The 26,856-nt window shown below is 41.7% G+C and overlaps 1 protein-coding gene and 1 non-coding gene across 8 annotated transcripts in view; both read right to left on the reverse strand.

The window, feature by feature from the left end:
- Positions 1-26,856, reverse strand: part of Cacna1e (calcium voltage-gated channel subunit alpha1 E) — a 393,282-nt gene that overhangs the window by 271,207 nt on the left and 95,219 nt on the right. For all 7 annotated transcript variants that reach the window (XM_045145813.1, XM_004658733.2, XM_004658731.2 and 4 more), the window contains exons 3-4: positions 24,839-24,944; positions 23,994-24,133 (exon numbers count right to left, since the gene is read on the reverse strand). In XM_045145813.1, coding sequence (XP_045001748.1) covers positions 23,994-24,133; positions 24,839-24,944 — 246 coding nt within the window. The remainder of the gene's footprint in view (positions 1-23,993; positions 24,134-24,838; positions 24,945-26,856) is intronic.
- On the reverse strand, positions 22,596-22,757 carry LOC123457975. Its single transcript, XR_006635318.1, has one exon. It is a non-coding gene; the product is annotated as a U1 spliceosomal RNA (small nuclear RNA).

Here is a 26,856-nt window from a genome sequence, read left to right on the forward strand (position 1 = left end):
TGAATATCTTTATGACATTTCTGAAAAAAAATTATCAATAACTATGTTGCCCTATCTTCATTAGAGTCTTGGATTTTACCCACACACTGTTTCTGTTTCAATACTCTGTAATGAAATGTGGAGTCTGGCTGCCTAAGAGACAATGAACCCAGTTCAGGACTTAATGTATCAGAACTTCTACTTAGTTGGTTTCAAATGATCAGGACATATTCAGGAGTTTCAATTCTTTCCTACAAAATGAACAATACAGAGAGAGTTTGCAGATAGGAACAATCACTAGTCATTTACAAGTGAGGTTTTTGGCCACATAGTCCCATGCACAAAGTATATAATAACATTCCTCACAGACAGTGCGGCTGATAAGGTGAACTGTAACCAGGTGCTCTCCGACTCCAGAGAGGGAGTTATAAAATCGTAATGAGCATATTAGCATGGACTACCTAGACTGAGTTCTGAAGGGGAATGAAGTTCTCTGCCTGAAAAGGTCTGAAATACCTTAATATAAGGAAAAGTAATGCATTTCCATCCTTCAAAAAAAAAGAAAAAAGAAAAGAAAATCAAACCAATCATCCATCTTGAAGACAGTGGCCAGCCAGCTCAGAGGATAAACTCCAGTTCATTAACTAATCTGACTAAAATCAGAAGCACCTGTTTAGAACTGAAATGTGCACGCTCAAGGAGAACCATGCTATCCTTAAGAAGTTCTAGTCGTTTCCTTCTGAAAGAGAGGGGAGAAACACCACGTGCAGCCTACACGGCCACTGGTGGTCTGCACAGCCCCTCGACTGAACGGAGGCGCAGCCCGGGATCTGCTGCCACATGTGCATGGATGTGCGTGCGCACGCACATCCACACATACCACATCCTGTGGCCCGAGCATATGGGCCATGAATCATTCAGAAAGCTTCTGAATCAATTATTCATCCAAACCAAACACCAAACACTTTGCTAATTGTCCAGGAAGGGAGGTGATGGCAAGAGAGAAGAGAGATTAATTGAGGGAAATGGAATCTGTGCCCTCCAAACAAATGACAGTCAAAGTACATTGATTGAAAACACAACAGCAACAGCTCAGAGAAATGGCTCCTCCAGATTAGTTGGGTGTCCTGAGCTGTGTCTGAAATGGAAGGGAAGAAACCCACTGACTTCACCCGAATCCTATTGGAGGATTCTTTCTGTATCTTCAGCCCAAGCACTCTGGAGGCAGGACTGCAAATTCAATGCCCATGTGCACACTTCCACAAGCTTGGTCATAGCCAAGATTTTTATCCTTCTATGTGGGCTGTAGAGTAGGGAAATACGCCCTAAGTGTGAGTAAACCTTGAGGACCAGATGTAGCCCTTCCCCTCAGCTCCACAGGCAGGAGGCTCAGACCTACTTTTTCACCCTGACATTGATTTTGTATTTCTTAGGCACCTACTGTGGGTCTGAGAGTGCCCGATTTCCCCTTGAGAACAGGGAAAAGAAAACAAGACCTCCATCTTTGCTCTCAACATGGAAACAAGAGACTGGCAAGAAGAGTTCAAGGAAGGCAATGGTGGCTCAGGCCGGGCAGGTGAAGTAGGTGTTAAGGGGAGTGCAGCACAGGGCTATTTCTCTGAGGAGCTAGGTCTTCAGTCGGTTCCCACTAGACAGACCATCACAGTATGGGCTCCCTAAAAGCAAGAAGGGTGTCACCAAGGCAAGGCAGAATAGTGTAAGGAAACAGACCAAGACAACCTGAGATGGTACAGACATCATCACAGAGCCTGGCTTCGCTGCCATGAAGGGGCTCTGGTTGCCAGTAACAAGACAACCAGGCAGTGTGTATCGGGGAAGGACTGAAAATTCAGTTGATGGGGTGCCTCTTGTGCTAATCTTTCTTTCATAACCTTTCAAAAGAGAAAGAAAAGCTTGTCAAAAGGCACCAATACAGCATGAGGACAGAAATCACTCACTTGCTGAACTCGTGATGATAGAGCAGGACAGGGACAAGCCTGAGGCTGGAGGAAGTCTGGTCATGATGCTCTTGCGGGGAGTAGGTTCACTGATGGCAGTCCCATTGTAACTGGAGCCTCAGGCCAGAGACCCATCGTGGAGGGGGTTCCCAGCAAATTAGATCTGGCCACTCACCCCAGAAATCTCATAGAAAAGCAATGTCAGAAATTGACTGATTTTTACTCCTACTCTTCAATTTGATTTCTGGGGACTCTGACCTCATATTGTGATCATAGTGCCAAGGTGCAAATAAGCAGGGGAAAAAATCAAATCTTGGTGACCCATTCCAGTTGAGCATTGGCAAAATCATCAAACATAACAAAATAGCTAGAAGATAGGGAAGAGTAAGAGTCAGATAAAATCTAAGGCTCACAAGTTCCTTAGAGATCACTTAATACACTGGTTATTAATACAGTAATAATACTATCATCTGGGTCAGGAGCTCATTTGATAAAAACTATGGATACTTTCATTCAGGGAAAATGTCCATACATACCAATATTTAATACCATGCCAGACAGCCCATGACTTCCTAAAGTGCACCCATCCAACCCTCCCAAGCTAAAACAAATAACTAGCTAAACTTGTAAACCATTTCTGAGACTCTAAGAAGGAACCGGCAGGGCCTGGCATCTCTGATTGGCTTCAAGTTATTTTCCAGATAGCCTCAGAGACTATTGATCCCACTCCTGAGCCCAAAGGGAAGAGACGGAAGAAAAATTACAGTGTGTGTGTAAGTGTGTGTGTGTGTATGTGCGTGTGTTATATATGTTTCTAGAATGTCTGGTTTTGTTTATTAGAAAGAAACAAACAAATGCACACTATTTATAATCCTTTGACTTTTTGGTTTGTTTTTGCTCTACAATAAATATGGAGGAAGATTGCCTTTCAAAATTCATCCTTCACGTAAGTACAAAGCAATCTCAGCTTTTCCTACAGGGAAATGGGTCTGCCTCAAAATATCAGGCCACACCTATTGGTAAAACAATAAGTCTCAGCCTTCTTAGGCAAATTCATTTCCAAGCAGCCATGTGAAGCCAAGCTTTGTCTGCCAGACTGATGCGCTGAGGGTGCTTATGCCCAACAAGTTCTCAAGGCTGAATCCTCCCAACAAAGGAAGGACCAATTCGATCAGGGTCAGGGTTCAGGGATGTTAATTAGGTGGGAAGAAAAGGGAGGTTCTCAGAGCAGCTTAAAGAAAGGCAGGCCATGAAATTCAATCCTGGAGCAGTTTGTAGAAACATGTTTTTTTTTTTTTTCCTCTAAAGGAAGGAAAGGCTTTTAAATCCTTTGAACAAAATCATTGATAAAGAATGAGAGAAGCTCATGGAGCACCGATGCAGTGCTATTTGCATTCTAGAGTTCTCCACAGAACAATATATGATACAAAGACAATTACTAAAATATAGATGCAAGTGTAGTTTTGACACAACATCAGGCGGGACTAGAATTGACCAGTAAGCAGACACACAGAGGGAGACTGTACCTATCTTCTACAAGGGCTGCAAACTTTCAATTATTATTTCTTCTTCTTTCTCTTCCCTTCCATCTCACCCCTGCAGGCCAGCATCTATGAGAGGCACTATCAAACTTTAATGAGTTCCCTTCACTGTAGCACCAGCGCCTGAATATATATAACTGCATAAGGTGCCCCTACCACTCCCATTGATGAACAGAAAAGATAGGGAGGTGGGCAAGGAAAGGTGCCACAGCAATTACGGTACCAGATATTTTTGTGTATATCCCTTGATCAAATTTTAACACATCTAAAAGTTAGTATTGTCTTTAAAATTAAGATTCAGGAAGTCAACTAGCTCTACAGTCCTACCAGCAATGAGACCGTTAGCAAAATTTGATTGATTTTGGTCTGGATGTGTTTTCTACTGCAACACAGAATTTCTCACTGGAATTGTCCAGATTCAACTGCCAAATTGTCAGCTATATGTAAGTATTAAAAATTGAGTGCCAGGGATGGAGAGATGGCTCAGTGGCTAAAGCACTTGTTTGCAAACCCTAATAGCTCACATTTGATTCCCCAGTTTCCACATAAAGCCAGATGCACAAAGGGACACATGCTTTTGAAGTTTGTTTACAGTGGCAGAGAGCTCTGGTGCATGCATTATCTCCTCCTCTCTCTCTTCTTGCTCTCTCCCTCTCTCTCTCCCTCATTCTCTCTGTCTCTCTCAAATAAAGAAATAAAAATATTTAATAAAATATTGAGTGTTGTGTGTGTGTATGCATGCCCACACTATAAAGGTGCAGAGACTGGAAAAAAATGAAAAGGATAAAAAGTGGGGTATCAGAATTTAATAATCTGCTTGGCAATTATAAGATATTGATTTATAAGATTCTGATCAATACAGAAAAAGTTAAAAATGAAGGAACAGAAGTTCTAAAAACAGCAAGCATAAAGACAAAATCAAAACCATTTCTTATAATAATTGTAACATGTTAAGTTCTCTCAAATGAGAAAGAGTCTCATAAGTAATTAAAAAACAATACAATCAACATGGAACTATCACAAGGTTTTTTTGTTTATTTTTAATTTTTTTGTTTATTTTTATTTATTTATTTGAGAGTTACAGACAGGCAGACGGAGAGAGAAAAAGGCAAAGAGAGAGAGAGAGAGAATGGGCATGCTAGAGCCTCCAGCCACTGCAAAGGAAATCCAGATGCGTGCAACCCCTTGTGCATCTGGCTTACGTCGGTCCTGGGGAATCAGGCCTTGAACTGGGGTCCTTAGGCTTCACAGGCAAGCGCTTAACCACTAAGCTGTCTCTCCAGCACCACATTTTTTGTTTAAATAAGTCTCTCCAGCCCCACATTATTTGTTTAAATAAGTCAGGAAGTGCATAAGGAACTGGGAAGGAAATAATATATTTACAGTCAGAACTAGGATGAGAATTAGAAAGAAGACCATATACACTGGTATTACTCACAATCAACTGGTACTATGCCTATATTCACTCACCAAGTGAATACAGTAATTCAACTAAGTACAGATCAAATGTAAAGCCATTACCTGAAGCCTGCAGTATAAGCTAAATGCTTATCTCCCTCTATGCCCACATGCAGAAATCTAATACCCAATGTGGTAATATTTGGAGGTGGGGTGTTAGGGAGGGAGTTAGATCATGAGGACTCTCTTCTTTTATGGGATTAGCACCCTGATAAAACACACCCCAGAGAGCTCCTTCATCCTGTCTGACATCTGGGAACACACAGCTCTCTACTCACCAGGACAAAGATCCCTCATAGACAGCATAACTGCCTTGATCATATGCTCCCCAGACTACAGAACTCTGAAAAATAAATTTTTGTTGTTCATAAACCATTCAATCTATGATATTTTTATTCTTGCAGCCCAAATAGACTGATATTTCAAGATATAGTACATTCTAGAAGCTAGTGTGATCCAATATAAATAACAATAGACTGAGATGCAGGGATATCAATTTAATCCTAGCTAGATCAATAATTTCTATGTGATTTAGAGTAAATCAGAGAATATATTTGCTTATCTTTTGCTTCATGTTCCTCATCTCTAGCAAATAAGGAATAGATATTTATTGAAAAATCTACTATAATCAAACCATTATTTCCAAGTGCTTTATATAAAACATATCAATTGACGCCCATAAAATATTCACAAATCCCTGAATCCTGAATTTACCCAAGAGGAAACTGAAGGAGGTAAATAACTTTCTCATAGAACCAGTTCAAGATTTCAAAATATAGAACGATGTAGTTACAGGGTCTTAGTTTCTCCCATTCTGCCAAGCTGTCCTGTGTTATAGCACTAAAGCTATTTTAAAGACGTGGAAAATATGTCCAAAATGTTTTCAGGGTCATAATAATAATCTAAGGATCCACTTATCTATTATGCTTTTAGTCCTCTTCAATAAAAGGCATTTTCTCAGTAACTAAAGTCAACTAGAATTTCAGGTGCCCCTTGAATTTTTGTGCATATGAATGTGATGTGCAGGTATATGCATGTTCACATATATGAGGGGCTGTGTGTGTAAAGGACAGAGATTTTAATTAGATGTCTCACTCCATTGCTGTTCTCCATATCATTGAAACAGGGTCCCTACTGAACCAAGGGTTCACCAATTCAGCTAGTCTAGTTGGCCAACAAGCCCCAGGGATGCACTGTCTATACTTCCAAGTGCCGGGAGCACAAGTACACCACCACAGCTGCCTGGAATGTGTGTGTATGCTGAGATCCAAATCAAGGTCCTCTCACTTGCATGGAAAGTGCTTAACTGACTGAGCCATCTCTCCCAACACCGCCCCCCCCCCAGATAAACTTTGACATACCAACAGAAACATCCTTTAATCTTTCTTAGTTACGATGCACAAAAAGAAAACCACCAACAACAAAACAATGGAGACCAAGTCATTTCTGTTAGAAAAGCCATACTGCATCATGGTTAAAATGAGGGCTCTACCCATTTGATTCCAGTCTCCATCATCTGCTAGCAGTGTGCTATGGGGAAAATTACTGAACCACCTAAGCCTTGTGCACTAGTACAGTTTCTTTTGCCATAACACATATCTAAGACTAGGTACTTTGTAAAGAAAAGAGGCTTAGCTGCTTCACCATTCCAGAGATTAACCAGCATGGTACCAGGCACTGCTTGGCTGGGTCATAACATGAGAAAGAAGTGGAAATGGGGCTGGAGAGATGGCTCAGCAATTAAGGTACTTGTCTTCAAAACCTAAGGACTCAAGTTGGATTCCCCAGTACCCATGTAAAGCCAAATGCCCAAGGTGGCATATGCACGTGAAGTTTGTTTGTAGTGGAGAGGTCCTGGCACTCCCATTTTCTTTATCTGCCTCATTTTTTTAAAAATCTCTCTCTCAAATAAGTAGATAAATTAAATAATCTTTAAAAAATTAGAAGTGGAGGGCTGGAGAGATGGCTTAGTGGTTAAGTGCTTGCCTTTGAAGCCTAAGGACCTCGGTTCAAGGCTAGATTCCCTAGAACCCACGTAAGTCAGATGCACAAGGTGGTGCATGCATCTGGAGCTTGTTTGCAGTGGCTGGAGGCCCTGATGCACCCATTCTCTATCTATCTGCCTCTTTCCCTATCACTCTTGAATACATAAATAAAAATAAACAGAAAAATAGAAGTTGAAATGACTACATGAAGACCCATGTGCCAAGTGGATTTGCTTTGATAGAACCTGCTTTATTTATTTATTTTTATTTTTTTGATAAACCAAGGCCCATGATAGCTTCCTTGACCCTTTTTAGAATTAGTGATCTAATTACCTTCCATTAGCCTCTACCTCATAAAGGACCCACCACCTCTCAAAGCTGCCATTCTGGGGACCAAGGTTCTAATATATGATCCCTTAAGAGACACAGTCAAGCTGTATTCAATCTATAGCACTCTGGTTTCCCCATCTTCTTCATCTAATGGTCATAATAGTATTATTATCTAGTTCATAAGGGTGTTGTGAAAAATTAAATGGAAACTAACTCTCTAAACCATTTAGCATATGGCTTAGTATGAACCATCAATTGTTAAGTCAGCAGTCCTGGAAAACCAGGTAACTCTAGCTCTTGTATTCCTTCCCCTCCCTACCTTTTGACCAGACATATCTACAACAAGGACCATTCCTGAATTAAGGATCCCTTAGCCATAGTTATACATAGGAAATGGCAGAGTCTGAACAATTAATGGAACTGTTTTATGAAACTCCATTCTTTAGGGCCACAAAACTATAACCAAACTGCCTCTTCCTTTGCAAAAAGAGAGCTTTTCTAGATCTAGTACAGAATCCTACATGGAAGGTGAGTTGTAAACTGTACTTAGGAGCAACAAAATTGACACCCCTAAGGACCATTCCAATACTATAGCCACAACAATATTTTCTTCTCCAAAGACTCAAAGATCTTCTATTTGCTTCTGACTCTGTCTATTGTAGCTGCACCAGCTTCATGACTAAACTTTAATGTTTCAACCTTCTTGGTGCAAGATAATAATAGAAAAGACATAGTAAATGGAAAAGCAGGTTCCTTGGAAACTGGCTTTCAGTCCCCTACCCTGCTGAGACAGATTCTGGAGTTTAATTGTTCATAATCAGCAGTGATATCAAAGCTAACATGGAAATTCTCCATAGCTTTAGCTGGATAAGTACTTCTGGTCTCTGATATCTTGGATAGATGAAAAATAAACATTAAAATAAAATAAAGCAAATCTTTCTTCTAATTATACTACAAGGCCTGTTTTAAAGAGGTAGTAACAGGATTTATTGGCCAGTTACATTAACATCTACTATAGAGTATCAGCAGTTAGAAACCAAATTCTCCATGACCTTCTACAATGAACTCAAACATGACCTTCCACATTGAATTTGATCATAACCTTCCACACTGAATTCAACCATGATCTTCCACATTAAACTCAACCATAACCTCCCACATTGAACTCAACCATAACCTTCCATATTGAACTCAACCATGACCTTCCACAATGAACTCAACCATGACCTTCCACAATGAACACAACCATGACCTTCCATATTGAACTCAACCATGACCTTCCACAATGAACTCAACCATGACCTTCCACAATGAACTCAACCATGACCTTCCACATTGAACTCAACCAATACCTTCCATATTAAACTCGACCATGACCTTCTGCATTGAACTCAGCTACTGTCATTCTTGCTACTCATTATTAGACCATGTATACAGAAAGCACTCAACAAAATCCCTTAATAGATTGAACAAATTTGTTCCTGCCATCTTTTCTCCTGAATAAGTGGTACTCTCCTCAAATTAAAATCACCTACATACATATATTAACTCTGCACCAGTCTAAAAGCTCCCTGAGGGCAGGTATCTAGTATATCTCCTTAGTCTCAGTACTTAGTAACTTTTTCCTTCATAATTAATATTCTAATAATTCAAAGAAATGCTTACTGTGCATTTCTTTTATGCCTAACAACTTACATGAATTTTATTCAGCCCTTATAGAGACAATGAAGAGATCACTACTTGTCCTCCAAAAGTGATGTTTTCCTTTCTCTAGTGTAAGCTGGTGGATGAGAAGCAGCTACCTGATTAGGGTTTGATCTCTTAGTCTTGTTTACAACTAGGTTGAGCCATGTGCTTCTTGTCAATTGGAGATAAACAAAAATTATGTAGATCATTTATATACTAAGAAATTGAAAGAGCCTTTCCCCTTCATATCCTCTATTTTCACTTCTACTTAAGAGGTGTAGATAATGAAATCTATCAGATAGAGTCACAGATAGAAACTAAGTCTCTAAATCATTAAATGTAAGAAAGTCACATGTACTGTTAGTGTACTGGTCTATTCAAGGAATAAGAGATACACTTATTATGCTAATCTTTGAAGTCTGGGACGTTATTTGTTAAAGCATTTAGTCTTGATCAATCTAGTTCATCATTCTGCAAGAGAGTTATTTCCACCTTTTTTTTTAAACAAAAAATGAGATTCAAGTATTCTAAATAATTGACCAAGGTCACATTTGAGTAACAAATATGTTCAGGTTCATGTCTACTTAACATTAGTCTTTAATCTTTCTACTAGGGTACACTGTCAAGGTAATTTCATGTTGTTCACAGCTGTGGAATCACTCATTTCTCATGGTCCAGATAACATTATACTAACTTGCTAGTCCTTCTCTAACTTGGATTAATGGTAAGCTCTGTGTGGGCAGGGACCACAAAAGTTTTGTTCTTTATTGGCATACTCAGCATCAACATAATGCATAGGACATTTCAGGCACTTAGGCACATGATAGCCTGCTGGATATATGGAGAAAGAGAGGGAGTATGGGAAAGATAGAAAACAGTGTTACTAAGAGATTTGGTAAAAGGGCACCAGCCTCCTCTTCCCCACCCCTACTCCATAATGCCTGTGCTTCAAGGACCAAGGACAGTGAGATCTTCTTAGACTTTAAATTACACCTTCTTGCCTGGTTCAATTTCCCCTGAAGAGTCCTTCTCAGTTGCTATGAATCTAAAAATTTGCATTGGTGGAGTTTCAACAAACAGAGATGTATCTTAAAAAATCTAGCATTGCTCTCTTCTCTCAAGTGGTAATCAAATCAACATCTATATTCAAACTGAAAAATCTTTAGAAAAAGATGTGCTCTTTTAGGACAGTAAGAATATATGCAAGCAAAGATGGGCAAGCAGCCAATAAGACAGAATGATCTAAGAAGCCATTTTTAATGAATGGCAAAAGCCAATGAAACCAAGGCTGATCATAGAAGGTCTGGCCTTGGGAAGTCATTTGGGTATTCCTCGTCCAGTTGATATTTTCCTTTCTAGTTGCTCCTAGAGACTGGCTCACTCCACGTGGACCTGGGCTCTGCCCTGACTCATTTTCCCAGTCTTTTTTTCCCCATGCACTCTGCTCCAGCCAGACTGTTTTGTGCATGAATACAAGCTCCGTGTCTAACTTCTGTTTGCCCCATCACACCTATACACGATTGAGAACACCAGCTCAACTAGCATTCCACTCTACCTGTGAGCAAATGATTTTCCAGCTACAGACAAGATTGAGAGACATTCTTTGAAGTTCTTAGCCTCAGACCTTCATCCATAAATGTGTGGGTTACAGTGGATAAGCAGGTTTTTTTTTTTTTAATCTTCCAAGTGTGAGGACTGCTTCTTAATGGCAAAAATCCAAGATCTACTCTACCTCCTGGAGTATTTATTTCCATCAATAAAGCCCAATACAACTTTATTAAATAGATGCTACTACCCACCCCATGCCTTTCTAATGAGGATGAGGACACTAAGGCTTACAGAATCTTAGTTGGTTGCCCATAGTTACAAAGGCTCGACAGCTGAGAATAGGTGAATACAAAACTATTTACCTACAAAGGCCCACTTATTAGCCACTATGCTCTGACTCAGTGAAGAAAGGACAGAAAGCCACCGTTTATTCAATAATGCTTTTAAATGTATTCATATGTGTAAAGTACAATAATATCCACTTATTTTGGAGAAATAATACTGCCCTGATGTTTGTGGAAATTTTTGTTTGAGAGCAGCCAATGCACTGTGAGCATCAGCTCACTCAGTACCGCAATTTCAGGGGTCTTCTGCATCCCATAGCTCATCGGTGGCGCACCACTGGAATGATGAGTATTTTTTATGATCTGTTCCTACTTTAGAGCTACACAATTCTCTGCATCTAAAATACAAATTCCTGAGAAATCTGTTAATGCTTGGCTTTGGTTTGGTTTCAGAGCTGTGGCAGAGGTGGTTTGGAGGGGGCATGAAATCATTGCAAGTTTATTCATCTTTATTATCAGTACTACCTGGTTAAACTCTGATCAAGTTCCCCATAGGATGAATCTCACACATACTTGGATTTGTTTATTGGAGAAGAACTGATGACCAAGTTATCCCAATAGACAAATCTGGAAGGATAAATTAACAAAAGCTCTAATTGGAGGCACCCATGAGAAGAGAAACTGTGGAATGTAAGTGGTCAACAGAAAAGATTGGGGTGAGAATTTAATACCTTCATCTCTACTACCACAGTCTGATATGAAAGATGCATCTGAGAAACTTGCTACTAGAATACATAATACTTAAGGAACTGAGAGGCCTTCATGTCCCATTCCCAAATGGAGAGTAGGGAAAATGTAAGCACTCTGAGCTCCCCATGAGGAGTCCCTAAGCTAGAGCATGTTATATTTATGGTATTATTAAACAGAATTTAGTTGGGACCCAGATTCAGCATCATGATGTGTCATGAGCTTGAGGAGCAGTATAAAGAGAAATATCCCATAAACAAGCATGTGAGTTGGCTTGATCTTTTAACTATTGTTCTATTTGAAAAATAAAAATCATAATAATCATATAGCAATGTTCTCTGCAAAGCATTTTTGAAATAATTTCTCTGTTGAACATTGAAAATAAAAGCCCACACACTCATCAATTCTTACCCATTATTTGAGTCAGTAGGAGATGCTCAAAGTGTGATCTTAGAGGGCAGGAATTATATCTCCTTCCTGGGCAAGTTAATGAATCTTTAGAATGGAATAGGCTAGATTATAAGGTCTAGAGACTGCATTTTCATTTATCATGAATAGGTTCGACAAAATTATAGTTAAGGGTCAATGTTGGAATGAGTAGGTTAGAGGAAAGACAAGGAATTTTTGTTGGGGGAGTCATTAATTCAAAGTCCCAAATTCTGAGCAGAGATGCAGTATTTTGAAGGAGTTCTCTTTCCAGCAAACAGTGCTCCTTGCCTGCAGATCTGTTCACTGTTGGTTGGGACCAGCCAGTAACCTTCCAGTAAATCCCTGTAGATGCCAGTGAGAACTGTCATCATTCCCTCCACTACCAGCTTTCCTCTCTTTTTCTAGCTCTGCCCAGTATCTCCTATCTCCTCTCCTGCATGCCTGCCCTGTCCTCCCCACTGCCTAAAACTCACATCAGATCACCTCTCCTATCTCAACATCGTTATCAGGTCCTCAACCCTGAAGTTAGGTTAGGATCTCAGCATTATAAGGCTTCTCTGTGGCACTTCAGAGACCATTAAATTTATTTAATTTGACACATTTGTTCTCTGCTAGATAAACTCTAGGATAATATAAACAATATTTCTACACACTCATGAATCCCAAGCAATAGCACTATGTTCGAACACAGGACACACTCAATAACACTGGCTGCTTCTGCCCTTCCCTTCCCTCCCTGACTCTTCCTAAATCTTCACCTCACGAGTCCAAGTCCACACATGCCTATCAGGCAGGCTTAGCAGGTTATAAAAGTTCATCAGTTTGGTTATGTTCCCTCACTCAGAGTTTTGAGTAAGACTCAACAAAACAGGTACCCCAAATGAGGTTTTCAGTTTTAGCTCCCCATAGCCTGTCAAGTGATTCTGAGCTGAGGAATGGCTACTCAAGGGCCAGCTGGGCCCTGGATGGATAGTAAGGAGGAGGCAAGATGCAACTGGTACCTCCCACGGTGACAGAAGTTATTATAAATGTATTGCTGATGTGAACTGAAATGTATAGCATCTACACCTGTCACTCTGTCTCTCAGTCACTGTCCCTCCAGAGCTAGAGGTCAGAAAGAAAAGTCATGGCCTTCAACCCCTCTCCTACCCATACTGTCACAAAGACCGAGGCTGCTGACAGAAGAGTGACAGCCGAGAAAGAAGGAGAGACAAGGGAAACAAAGCCAGAGCTCAGCTCCTCTCTGCACAAGGTCTTACTAGAAAGGGGGACAGCTCTTCTACCCTCCCGCGTGGGAGAAATAGAGTGTCCTCTGACTGTGTGCGTTTTGTGAGGAGAATGAAGCAGAGCCAGAAGATAGAAAAAAGACAGACTAAAGAGTGAGGCTGTATAATACAGATTATTCTCATTATTAATAATTTAAAAAAAAAACGAAGCATTCTGCTTCAACTTTTACTCATGGAACTTCTTTGTTGTCCTTTAATCTTGGAGCTTCTTTTTGCTAATAATAACTGTAGGAGATTTTTACCAGTGTTGATAAAATTAGACACACTACTAAAAAGAAATTAGAGATATCCTATTGTTCAATTTGTAGTAAAATTCTAACTTGGCATAAAATGATAATAGAAAATTAAAACCTAGCAATAGTTTCAGAATTTGCATGTTTCAGTGAGACTAGTCTCCCTGACTGCAAGTATTATAGGAGCAAGAGTCACAAAACCATCATGCCTTGCATATTTTCAATTTTAAACTTTTTTTCTTATTATTATCAGAATGCCTTATATATTGTTTTAACATTTATCTTCATAGTATCATTGTACTGGAGAAAATGAACTTCTCTTCACTTATTTTGGATTTCACTTTATAATATTGCAAAACACTTGCTATATAATAGTCATATTATAGGCTTTGGTGTTGTTAGTAAAATTAAAATATCAATTTGACCCTTTAGTAGCTATTTGGTATTGAGCAAGACACTCAGCCTCTTTGAGTTTTGACTTCATCTTTAAAAAAAAGTATTTCATTTTTGACAATGTCATACATTGGTGTAATGTATTTTATCATATTTATCCCCTATTTTCTTCTCTTATCTACTTGTAACCCCCCCAACCCCTTTTCTCCTAACTAATCACTTCCCTACTTTCATATCCCTTTTCCTTTGTAATCCAGTGATTTAAATTGGGGGCTGCTTTTCATGAGCATAGGTGAAGGTGTCATTTATTGGTGTATGGGCAACCTGCCAATGGCTATAGCATTGAAGATCATTACTCCCTTTCCCTGATAACCAATAGCTGCCAAAAGCTAATTTGGGAAGAACAGGGTCTTTTAAACTCCTCTCCCTCCATGACAGAATGCTTATGGGCCCGGTCTTGTGCAGGACAGCACAGCTGTAGGAGTTCATGAGGCTACCAGCTGTAATATGTCTAGAAGACAACATTCCACAGCACTTGTCTCCATCCCATGGCTCTTAACATTCTTTTCACCCACTCTTCCCCATGTTCCCTAAGACTTGAGGACTGGAGGTGAATTCATCCAGGGTTGAGCATACACTATTTCCTTAGCACTTTCACCAGCTATATACCCCACTCACACATCCACTTAGGATGTGTACATGCATCAAGCAGCTCAGGAGGGTGGTCTGACTGAGAAATCACTTTGCCACAGGTTGCCTTCTTCTTCTTTCTTTCTTTTTAAACCCTAAATCACCCTGGGTGAATGTAAAGTGCTGGGGTTTAACGTGAAATGTCCCCCATACGCTTGCTCAGGTGCTTGAAGCCTTGGTTCCCAGGCAGTGGTGCTTTTTGTGTTTTGGAATCTTTAGAAGGTGGAGCCATGAAAAGGGAAGTGATCCACTGAAGGGGCGACTTGAGGTTATTCAGCCCATCCTCACTTCCTGTCCATACTCAGCTTCCTAACAGTGGACAACATGCGACCAGCCCACCCACTCCTGATGCCATGTGTCCCTTACTATGATGAAACTATCCCCTCAAACAGGAGGGTCCCCAATGGAATGGGGGCAGGGATGACAGAAAAGAGGGTACCAACACATGATATATCCATACTAAATATAGTTACTAATAATAATAATAATAATTTTTAATTCCTAAAATGTAAATAATACATAAATTCAAATGTCACTTATAGCTTTCCAAATAGTAAAATAAAACCATAACTTTAAACACAAAAAATAAAATAAGGGCTGGAGAGATGGCTTAGCGGTTAAGCGCTTGCCTGTGAAGCCTAAGGACCCCGGTTCGAGGCTCGGTTCCCCAGGTCCCACGTTAGCCAGATGCACAAGGGGGCGCACGCGTCTGGAGTTCGTTTGCAGAGGCTGGAAGCCCTGGCGCGCCCATTCTCTCTCTCTCCCTCTATCTGTCTTTCTTTCTGTGTCTGTCGCTCTCAAATAAATAAAAATAAAAATAAATAAAATAAAATAAAATAAGTGAGTGAATAATAAGCCCTTTCCTGCTTTAAACTGTTTCTTGTCAGGTCACAGCAATGAAAAGTTGCTATCAAGGCAGGAAGAAAAGGTCCCACACCAAACCTTCAGTCCTCCTGGACTGTCCTCTTCCTGGCTGACACAAAAGCTAAATTAGGCCACCTGTTCCCTGTAGATTGAGCTTCTGCTAAAGGGAGTGACACAAAGCCTTTCAGGAAACTTCTGATGCCAGCCCTTACATCTGGCATACAGTCACTCCTCAATGACTATCTATTCAGTGAGCCAATGATGTTTCGAAAAGAAAAAAAAAAAGACAGCTTATATATGAGGGGAAAAAATGCCTACTAATCCAAGGAATAATTCCAACTCAACTATCTATTACCTACTAACTGGTATTCTCTTCCAAAACCTCCCTGAAAGTACAGAGCTCAGAGGAGACCTTTAAACTTTATGCTTTGCCCTTTGCCCACCTCTTTCCCCTGAATCAAAATTCTTTGTTCTAACAATGAAGAATAAAAACAAACAAGCAAAATTCTGCATCCTAACCTTATCTCTTCCATCATCTGCCCATCTGGAAGAAAATGCAATTGGAACAGAAATAGCATTCTAATAAAAGGAGATGCAGCACAGAACAGGAGCTGTGGGGCTCCTCCAGTGTGGAGCTAGAAATGAACAAAATGCCAGGGAGGAGGTGGAGGTCTGCCAGAGAAGCAGCTACCAAGTCTGCTGGGAGAAAGAAAGTAAAAGCAATGGAACTTAAGGACGTGCAGATCTTCCCACCAACAGCCCGGAGACACTGAGTTCCTGGTGTCCTGCCTTGCTGCAGCTGGGAAGCTCCAAGCTCCTCACTCAGCCTCGGTTTCCCCATTTCCAAAATGGCAAGCTGCTTGCTTCCTCTTTCCTTGTTCTGCCTCCCACCTTTGCTCAGTCAGGGCAGAAACAGCAAGAAAAAAATAAAACGGTTATTTAAAATCCCACGAGGCTCCTTGGATTTGCTTTATAAACACCCAGGGCTATCACACCATCACTGCTGGGATTTAAATTGGGATGGGGCCCCGGGGCTGCATACACAACACCTCCCCCACATTCTCAGCACCAGAGAGACAGTGTTCTCAGAGGAAAACTGTGCTTTCCTCGATCTTTAGCTGCTAGGGAAACTCATATGTTAGGGTAGCCTTCTTACAGAAACCCTCTAAAAATACCTATTGATATATATTTAGCTCCAGATATTGTCCTCCTACCAACAGGCTTCAGGCTAAACCACTCGGCATGTGCCACTGGTGAACAGCTGGAGATGCCTGATGGGATTTTCCAGCTATTCTACAGAATTCCCTGGCTTCTCTTGTCCCTGTCCCCTTTATCCTTTGTGCCCCACCCCACCCTCTGCTGAGCTATGCACATTCCTCCAAACTGTAGCTAAAGATGTAGAATGACTCCCTTATCTTTTCCAAGCCTTTCCTCAGTGTAAGAAGAAAAAAAAAAAAAAAAAAAAAACTAAAAAAAGACTTGCAACATCCAGAACAAAATTAGGAGTAGGATTGTACAAGCCTGGTTTAAAAACTTCAGGGGCATCTTGCTGCCTTCAGGTTCAAGTAACATGCCCCTGCATGACCTAGGCTGACCTTTCCAGATGTATACCTATTCCCTCATCAGGTACGCAGGGATGTCCTACTGCCAATATACCCCGCTCAACATTTCCTGACCTCCAAGCATTTGTACACACCATGCTTTCTCCCAGCAAAGCCTGTCTCAGTTCAGCTAAATCTCACCTGTTTGTGCATTACATGCCATTTGATGGTTACTTCCACCAAAGAGCTTTCCCAGCTACCCCTGAGCAAGGTCATTCTCAGAGTGTTCATGGCCCTGGTGGGAACGCTCACAATCATCCCACCTTCACCTAACACTGTATCTGGTACATTGTAAGTGCTCAATAATGTCTCCTAAACATCTCTCGAGTGACTGTGTAGGCCAGGGAATAATGATCTTGGCAGAGGCAGGAGGTTCACACACATCTGCACATAGTCCTTGGGGCTTGCACGATACTTTCTCTGATTAAGAAATCACCCAAACAGGTCATCCCCTACCACATAGATGGCAAAACTGACAGAAGAGCATGTGCTGAGCTGATTTTCATTTTTTTAATGACTTTAAAAAAAAAAAAAAAGACTATCACCATCCAATGGCAGCTCTGAATTTAGGAGCAGCTCTGTAATATCAGCAGTACTTTAACATACAATTGAAAATGAAGAGTATCTAAATGGAAAGGGACAGTATGCTCCTCAACATTGGGCCAGAACCTGAAGGTGCACATAGAAACTGAGGAGAGACAAAGACTGCATTTTTCCAGATGCATCAAAGAAGCTAGTGGCACCTCTGAGCTCAGGAAGTACAGAGGCTCAGAGAGGACACCCAGACCCTGGAGGCAAACAGACCTGGGTTTGAACTCTGGCTGCATTGTATGGGACTGTCCCTCTTATCTGCAAAGGACTTGTTTCAGGACCCCAAGTAGGTTACCTAAAACCACAGAAGGTGAGAAACTTCAAATCTATTATGTGATACTATGATTTTTTTCCCACACTTACATACATATCTACTTATCATAAAGTTGAATTTATAGATTAGACACAGGAAATTAACAACAAATAATAACAAACTAGAACAGATATAACAATGCCCTATAGAAAAGTTGCCAGCACCAGTACTTCCACGATTTGGGGCCATTATTAAATTAAAGAAAGAATGTGTTGCCAATTCCACAGTACCTCAAGGTGGATCTGCTAAAAGAAGAGCTGGTGTCTTATGGGCAGGTAGAATATACAGCACAGACACCCTGGACAAATCGATAATTCGGATCCCAGGAGAGATAGTGAGGGATCGCAAGGGACGCGAACACGCTACCTAGAACAGCAAGTCATTTGATACTTATAAATTGTTTAGTTCTGGAATTTTCCATTTAATATTTTCAGCCTGTGGTTGAACACAGATAACTGAAACTTTAGGAAGCTAAAATGTGGATAAAGGAGACTACTGTGGCAATCATTTGGATATAAAGAAGTCATTAAAATTGTGCCTCAGCTTATTCATCTCTAAAATGGGCCTGGATAATCATTCAATAATAATTCTTACCTGTGGTGCTTCTTTTAAGGATTAGAAATGATATATATGAAAAGAAACTGTCATATGTTCAATAAGTGACAACTTACAACACAAATGATGTTGTCCTGACTGATGCATTCTTCCCTACTCCCACTCCATCCACTTGCAGAAGGCTGGGTCTTCAAAGCAGTCTTGAAACCTACTCCCATCAATCAAGATGCAATTCCCAAACAAGCCAGATGCCTGAAGGCCTAATTGCTCCTCCTGACCTGGGGTGTGGATGCTCAGTTCCCAGTCCCTTAAATGAAGGATCTGAGTGAGAGGAAGCTGGGAGATGGGGACATGGATCCCAGTGAAACTTAAGGGAAGTTGTGGGGACAGCCTCTCACTATCCCATGCCCAGGCTTTCCTCAACACTCTCATTGTGTCCTATAGAGAGCAAGTAATATGAGGGATGGAGCAAGTTATTCCATCCAATTAAGACATATGAAGTAGTGCATATATGCCAGACATCAGGCATATAAAGATGAACAAGATCTTAAGGCAAAGCTCTCACTCTTGTGCCCTTGCACTTACCAACAGTTTAAGGGTGCCCTTGAGTTCTCATCATCCATCATTATCCATCTATTTCTCATTCTACAACTTGTTGCTAAGATTAATGTATAATAGTGACTCCAACTGATTTGAAATACTCCAGGTGGCCTGATGAGTATTTAGACATAGACTCTCCCAAGTTGTTGCCAATGTGGGAGTGATTCCCAAGTTCTATAAGATAAAAATTTGTTTAAGGGTTGGCAGATTCCACTCTTTCAGCAGAGATAAGAGCACATTGATTTTGGTGTTTCTCAGTCTCAACATTTCCTCATTCAATAATCTTAGCTTTGCTAAATAAATGACTGGGTGAATTAATAAGTGAATGAACAAGCCACTCAATGAAGAAATCACTTAGACTTTTTGATCTGGTTTTTATGCACCAAACCACATTATGTGGAGAGCTAAGTAGAATGCATTCCTTGCCACAGAGCAAGTAGCTTCATTCCAAGCCTACAGATGTAGTACTGGGAAAGATTCACGGATTCTTGTCCTCCTCAAACTGCACATGCGACCCCAGATTTGGATGAGGAATATTTGCCTGATCAGGTCCTTCTCTATCCTGCTTCTTGCCACTGTTTCAGGGGGACCACAGAAATGAGCAACCATAGAGTTTTAGGAATTCAGAGTTCTTGGGGTTGGGAAAGTGATTGACACTGTGGGGATGAATAATGTCAAAGAAGAAATTAGGAGCTAGAAGATGTGGGAAGTCTTGGGTATAGCACCTATCACATGCCCACTGTGAACCTCCAGTGTCATCGTTTGGAAACTGAGGACAACAAGACCTTCGCTGAGGTTTGAATGCTGTCATCAAAGCTCAGGTTGAGATGTAACTGCCATTGTAATAAATAGTACTGAGTGGTGCCTTTGGGAGATGATTAGGTCACGAGGCTACCTCCCTAATGAATAGATTAAGGTTGTTATCAGCAAAATGGGTTATTACAGTGGGAGTGAGCTTATGATGAAAGGAAGAGCTTGGCTAATTCTCCACTCTTGCGTGTTCTTACTTACATATGATGCCTTTCACCCTGTGAGGACACAACAAGATGGCCCTCATCAGAAGCCAGTGCCAGCTGTTGGACTTGGCAGCTTCCAGAATTGCAAGATATAAATCTCTATTCTTTAGAAATTAATCAGTATCTTGTATTCTGTGGTAGCATAAATTGACTCAGACAATCTTTTATGGCATTACTAGTTATGGCATTTAAGGCCTGCAGGAGGCAATGCACATGAACACACTCTAAGTCAGGCACACTCTCAACTTACACGCCCAGGAACACTAAAGGGTAAATCAGAGGTGGCAGGCAGAATGTGGTGACCCACATCTCCCAAATACTTGTCTCCTAGCAACGGCCAATGCTGAAAGGTCTCATTTTAAGCCAGCTGTCTGATACCACAGCACCCACTTCCCTTCTCACCTTCCCGCCTGCCCCCCACCCACCACCAACACTGAGGGCTGAGGTGTTGGGCAGCTCAGCCCCGAGGCGCCGTGTCATGCTCCAGCACTGTCACTCCTCCTGTGCACCACAGTAGAATGAGCAGTGACACCTGGAGACAAGGTGGGAAGGAAGAGCTGTCAGCAGAGATGACTCTGGGTGCAGGTGTCAGGAAGGTAAAAGGCTGTGCATGAGGCAAGGGTAAAAAAAATAAATAAATACCGGTCTTGGATCAAAGCGTACAATCTGAACTTCTGGGATCTGCCACCAAGAAGCAGGCGATTTGGGGCAAATGATGTGACTTCTCTGAGTACCAGATGACTCAAAATTCTATAGTCTGCTCAGCCTGTCTCACTAGCTCAGTATGGCTACATATTTCATTGAGTTGAAGACCCCAATAATTGTAAGGTACCCAGTAAGAAATAAAGAGGAAAACAGCACCAATGAAATTCTGTCCTGCCAGTGTTACAAGAGGCAAGCTAATTTCAGACTGAGTGGATCTTTGAAGCAAAGCAATGTGGTAGATGAACTTCCAGGGAGAAGGTAGACAGAATTTGATTATCCAGTGGGTTAGGATTGCATCCCTCAGTAGGGAGCTAAAGCCCATCACTTTGCCTGGAGTCCATCTGCATGTGAATTGAAGAGAAGGGATTCTATGTACTGGGCAGAAAGCTAAGCAATAGGTAGAAGGTGGACCAGGGGAAAAGTACTATTAGTTCAAGTGGAATGCAGGAGTCTGCTACAGCCATCCACAGAGCCAACAATGTCTGAAGGAACATTAAAACAGAGCTGAGCAGACATTATAGACAGGACAAGTGACATGACCAAGCCCAGGCATCTCCTGGACATGCAGGTGAAGAAAGGGGGCCTTGGCTGTACCAACAAAAGGAACTCGACACATATCTGTTCCTTCAACCCTATGACAGCACTTATTACAGCTCCCAGTAATCTTTATTGTCCAGTCAAATGACAAAGGACCTCCATCTCCCCACACCCATCACTGCCCCCACATCCCACATTAAAACAGCCAAAGTACCTTGAAAAGTACAATGGTCCTATGGTATGTGCAGGAAAGTTCCAGAACCCCTTTGTTGCTACCAAAATTCACCCATGCTCAAGTATCTTATATAAACTGATGCTTAATTGGTATATAATGTATTTATATCTTGCCTCCTATATACCATAAATAATTCTAGATTACCAATAATATGCATGCAATGTAAACACTATGAAATTAGTCATTATATTATACTGCCTAGGGAATTATGACAATAAAAGTCTGTGCATGTTCAGTACAGAAGCATTTTTCCCCAAATATTTTCTATCCACGCTTGGTTAAATCTGCTCCGAATCCACAGAAATGGAGAACTGACTGCACTTAACCTGTCAAAATGTCTAGTAAAATGTGATATCTGAAAGATGTATGTTGGAGCATCTCTAATAATTATTTATCAAAGCAAAAAACAGGAAGCAATCTAAGTGTAGAACAATCACAAAAACAAGAAGGAAGCTATGTACATCCACTCAACAAACTGCTGATCAGTCATTACAGATCTTTATGAAAGTATGGAATAATGTGTGATGGGCTCATGCTATATTGAGAAGGCAGCAAAATTACAAGCATCTAAAAGAAAGCTTGCTTAGCATTGGAGAGATGGGAGGGAAATTACACATTAAAAGAAAACAAAATTTGGCTTTTCCTCTCTTTTTTGAATTTTAAAAATGTTTCTCTATTTTCTTTAACTAACCTGTAATAGTTTAAAATAAACATAAATGGTTGAGACCAGAAATTTCAAATGGTCTCTGGTGCACATAACATCGAGCAGGACCAATCTTAACATATAAAATAGATAGTTAGATAGATCAGAGAGGCAAACAAACAAATAGCACTTTTATTTCAACAGAATCATAACATTTCATAACTATATATAGTAGTGATTTTAGAGAACTATCAAGATGTGTTATATTTTCAATGGCAATATTCTTCTGAACTACTATATATATAAAAGGTATCTTCATATACTTAATTATATTTAAAATGTTGCATTAGAATACTTTTAGAAAAACAACCTCCAAAAAATCATTTTTTAGGGGACAGCAGAACACAGTACCCCACTACCACAAATTATGCAATTGAGTTTCCCACATTTGGTGAAATCACAGGGGTCAGCACATCTGGGTGCAGTGGATAAGCCTCACCCTGGGAAAGCCACCTTCGTGGTCATGGCATCTCCCCTGCCAGGTAAGTATCAAAAATCATTTTGTAAGGCAACAGATAATTCTAAATATGAGTAATCACCCCTATTTATCTGTTCCCTGTATTGAGGCTCTGCCTGCTTGCACACTGTATTCCAATCCATTATATTTACTTTTCATTCAATCACCATTAGTCTAGAGGCTAAAAGCATGAGTACTGGGTCTATATCACATGACAATGACTAATGACAAAGGCTAGCAAACCCTTACCCCTCTTAGACTTTACCACCTTTCATGCCAATGAATCCCTGCTTATTTCCTCTGCCCACTGCCCTTCACCTTCTGATCAGTCATAGTAGGAATAATAATAATACTCCCTCTCCTTAGCTTCCTACGTTACGCTTCTCTTTATTTCACCAGTGAGGTTTTCTGAGTGCCATGCAGCTGGGTAAGGGAATTTCCATGCCACACCCACTTTGGACTGCTCCCCTTCCCTGCAGGCACAACGAGCTGCCACCAGTCATAAAGACCCACAAGCTGCAGAAAGCCTGCATGTGTCCATAATCGTCAATGCCAAGGCTCATCACATTGGCTGCAGGCAGCACTTGGTCCACTCAACATCCTCAGGCCACACCTCATACAAAGGAATGATTTGTCAAATATTTAACTAAATGTACCACCATCAGATATGCTTCCATGAAACTGGATTAACCCCAATATATATTGTATTAATTTTCAAGAAATGATTTATCCAACATTTAATGTGATTCAATTTTATTCTATTAATAAATCTGTAAATCATTTAAAAGTCTGTTCCCTGAGTGTGAATCTTAATTTTCAGTTCATAAAACATAACTGAGGTCTTTCTGCAGCCCCCATAAGAATCTGCACCTGGTTCTTCTCTTTGGGGTGCCTCTCATACTAACAAAAGCTATTGGCTTCAGAGTAAAGTTTCCCTCCTTGGGAAAGTAGATGTGCAGTGACCTGGCCAAACCCGGGACAGGAAGCCAGGCTGACCTGAGAGTCCACTGGCCTCCATGGACTCTGCCTAATGCTACATGCATCTCTGCAGGACATTGCATTCCTCTTGAGGTATGTCCTCTCTCTCCCAGTTGCATGGGTCATCTGACCCTTGAACTCCTTCTGCTCCCACTCCACAGCCTGATCTCTGTCTGCCTCTGCAGTCCATGGGCCAGCCACTTCATGGCCCCACAGCACCCGCTACACACACACACACACACACACACACACACACACACAAGAAAGAGAACAAGAAGGAAAAGGACTCACCCGCTGAGAACCACAATGAAGTCCATGACATTCCAGCCATTGCGGAGGTATGAACCCTTATGGAAGATGAACCCCAGGGCCACTATTTTGATCCCAGCTTCAAAGCAGAAGATTCCAATGAAATACGGTTCTGTCTTTTCCTGTGGGGATGAGGAATAGAGATGCCAATAAGAAGAGGAGTGTGCTTTTCACGCAAGCCAAGAGGCACCTCAACTACCTCTTGGGCGTCCTTTGGGCAAGCACCTGAGTGCAGGTACAGCATGAGCATACTAAAGGGCTGAGAGGACATGAGGTTGTGGGTTTTCTGTGACTCATATGTGGGGGTCCAGCAGCTGTGGTAATTGGCACATGTGGTGCTATACTCAGGGACTAGACACTTTTCTTCTGAAGATCACTGATGATCTAGCTTTGCCTGAAAGGAGTTTATTTCTCCATCACTGGGTCTCCACACCAGATGGAATCTTCAGTGTTCTCAGCTAGGGTAACCAGGCTAGGGCCACTCACCCACATGTTTGGACTTTAGACAACATGCATGTTTTCCTTATGGGGAAATAACATTAGACATGTGAATCAATTCTTTAGGGAGAATATGGATATCAGCGTTTAGTAAGCTCATCACCACCAACACACCTAAGTTTCAAGCTTCTTCCCTCCCCTCCCCTTAGCCCTTTAACATCCCCTAGGAAAGAGGAATGAAGCAATGGCCTCTACTTGTGAGTCCCAGTAGGGTTTGGTTGCCAACAAACTGCCCACAGAGAAGGGGGAGGTAATGAAGCCAAGGAGAAGGGAACCAATAAAGAAAAGGAAAAGTGGTGGGGGAGGGGAGTTAGTGAGGAAGCACATACCAGTCTCCGAGACATTGGGGTCTTGTCATCCTCAGGAAGATGCTGTTCCAGGGCCAAGACAATGCAGTTGGCAATGATGGTAGCCAGGATCATGTACTCAAATGGCGTGGGAGAGAAGCAGTTAAGGAACAAGTTTGTGGAATAGAAAGGGGTGCAGCCCCCTCCAAGAACACCATGCCCATAGACGCATAACCCTTCTGTCATCACTGGTCCTTGCAGTTACCATGATTTATGCTAACAAGCAGTCAGTGGGGCGGTGCATGGTTCTTAGCACGGACAGTATGACCATTTGGGACTTGTCCATGAACACAGGCATATTCTCCAAGAAAAGGAAGCAGCCATGGAGTAACAGAGTTGGGCATAAGGTAGAACCACCATAAGCTAAATGAATTCAAAGACAAATCTAGGAACTGACCAGGATTTCAAACAGGAAGGAAGAAAGGGACGGAGGGAGGATAATAAATGCTGTAGCAAACAAGTCTTGATCTTGAGGACCTTGGACTGTATAATGACTCTTTAGCAATGACCCAGCTACAGCTGTCTGTTGCCCTCAGGGAATCCCATCTGGTGTTGCCTCCTCAAACCTCTGTTCACCTAAGGAAAAGAAGATCCACTAGAAGGAAGCCACTCTCTCCATCTGTGCCTCCTTCTGTCCTATTAATATGTCAAGGGACCAGGAGCAGCTGGCTTTGCCTCACCTTATTTTCTCCTAAGCACAGGCAGCTGAAAGACAGTAGGCAGGAATCTACCATGGCAAAGTCAGGCCTCTAGGCCTCTGGGAAGCAAACTGTGACTCAAATGACCGCATGCAAGCTTTTCCTGTTATGTTCTTCGGAAGACAGGTGAGAGGTTCCTGGAGGCTTTCTGCAAATCAGGACCATGACTCAAATCTAGCATGCTGACTCCTTCAGAGTGGCTCTGCTGCACCCTCAGGAGAGGAAGGGTGATGGCCAGAAGAAAGAGAATAAGGGAAACACCAGATCCCTCCAGAGCCCAGTCATCTTAGTCATTGGGATTTCACTCTGTGACCACTGTTATGACAAACACCAGCCAGCTGTTTCCGTTGGCCTTGCAGACCAACCTATGCTCTGGTAGATTCCAGAATCCAAGTGAGAAGGGAGTAGTAAATCGGGCTAAGGAAAGAGAAGGGGAGGGATCAGTCCCATGTTTCCCCACAGAGCCTTGCTGCATTTGTAGGACACAAGGCCTGGACTGCCCCTTCTTCATAAATAGGTCACTGATGCATCTCATCCTGTCCCCATTGAGATGCTTCTACCAACAACATCAAATGAGCATTCAGGGTTTCTACAGAGAGGGTATGTCTTCAGAGCCATGTGGGTGGCTCACCAGTTGCTCTGGCTCTGTGGCTAGCATAAGAGGCTGGAGGGGAAAGTGACTGCTAGTGCATGAACCCTGAGTCCTTTTCCTTCCCATTTGGCAGTGCCATCTCCTCCCCCATCAAAATATATCCACGGTTCACACATTCTCCAGCAACCACCCAGCCTTCCTTCCCACACACCTCCAATTCTCACAAAGTACCTTCACCTCAGGTACCCTCTACTCTGTGCTCAGCCATAAGACATGAGAAGTGGATGGGCCTCAGTGGGCCTCCAAGCAGACCCCTGCCTCAAATCCTGCTATGCTTGCTTGAGCCCTCGCCTCACATGTAAAGGAAAACCACTTCATGGGGCTCCCTCAGCTGTGGGACATTCCACCTGCTTCACACTCTCTGGATTCTAAGGGCTGTCCCTGAGAACTAAACTTGCTGTGGGCACACACCTAACTTGAATGCCCACTGTCTCTGACAAACTTCTATACATGCACCTGCTAAGGCCACCACAGTCCAGAGATCAAGGGGAAGACACCCCCCTCCCATGGCTGGCTCTAATCCAGAATTGTCCATGTAGAAGAACAAAGAACCATTCCAGGGTCTGGTGTCCCACAAGACTTCTGAACAAGCCAAGCTATCCCAGGTTTAGTGATGACACCCAGAATCCCCAGTCCAGTCTGGTCAAATG

Source organism: Jaculus jaculus, chromosome 1 (assembly GCF_020740685.1).
Source record: "Jaculus jaculus isolate mJacJac1 chromosome 1, mJacJac1.mat.Y.cur, whole genome shotgun sequence".
NCBI lineage: Eukaryota > Metazoa > Chordata > Mammalia > Rodentia > Dipodidae > Jaculus > Jaculus jaculus.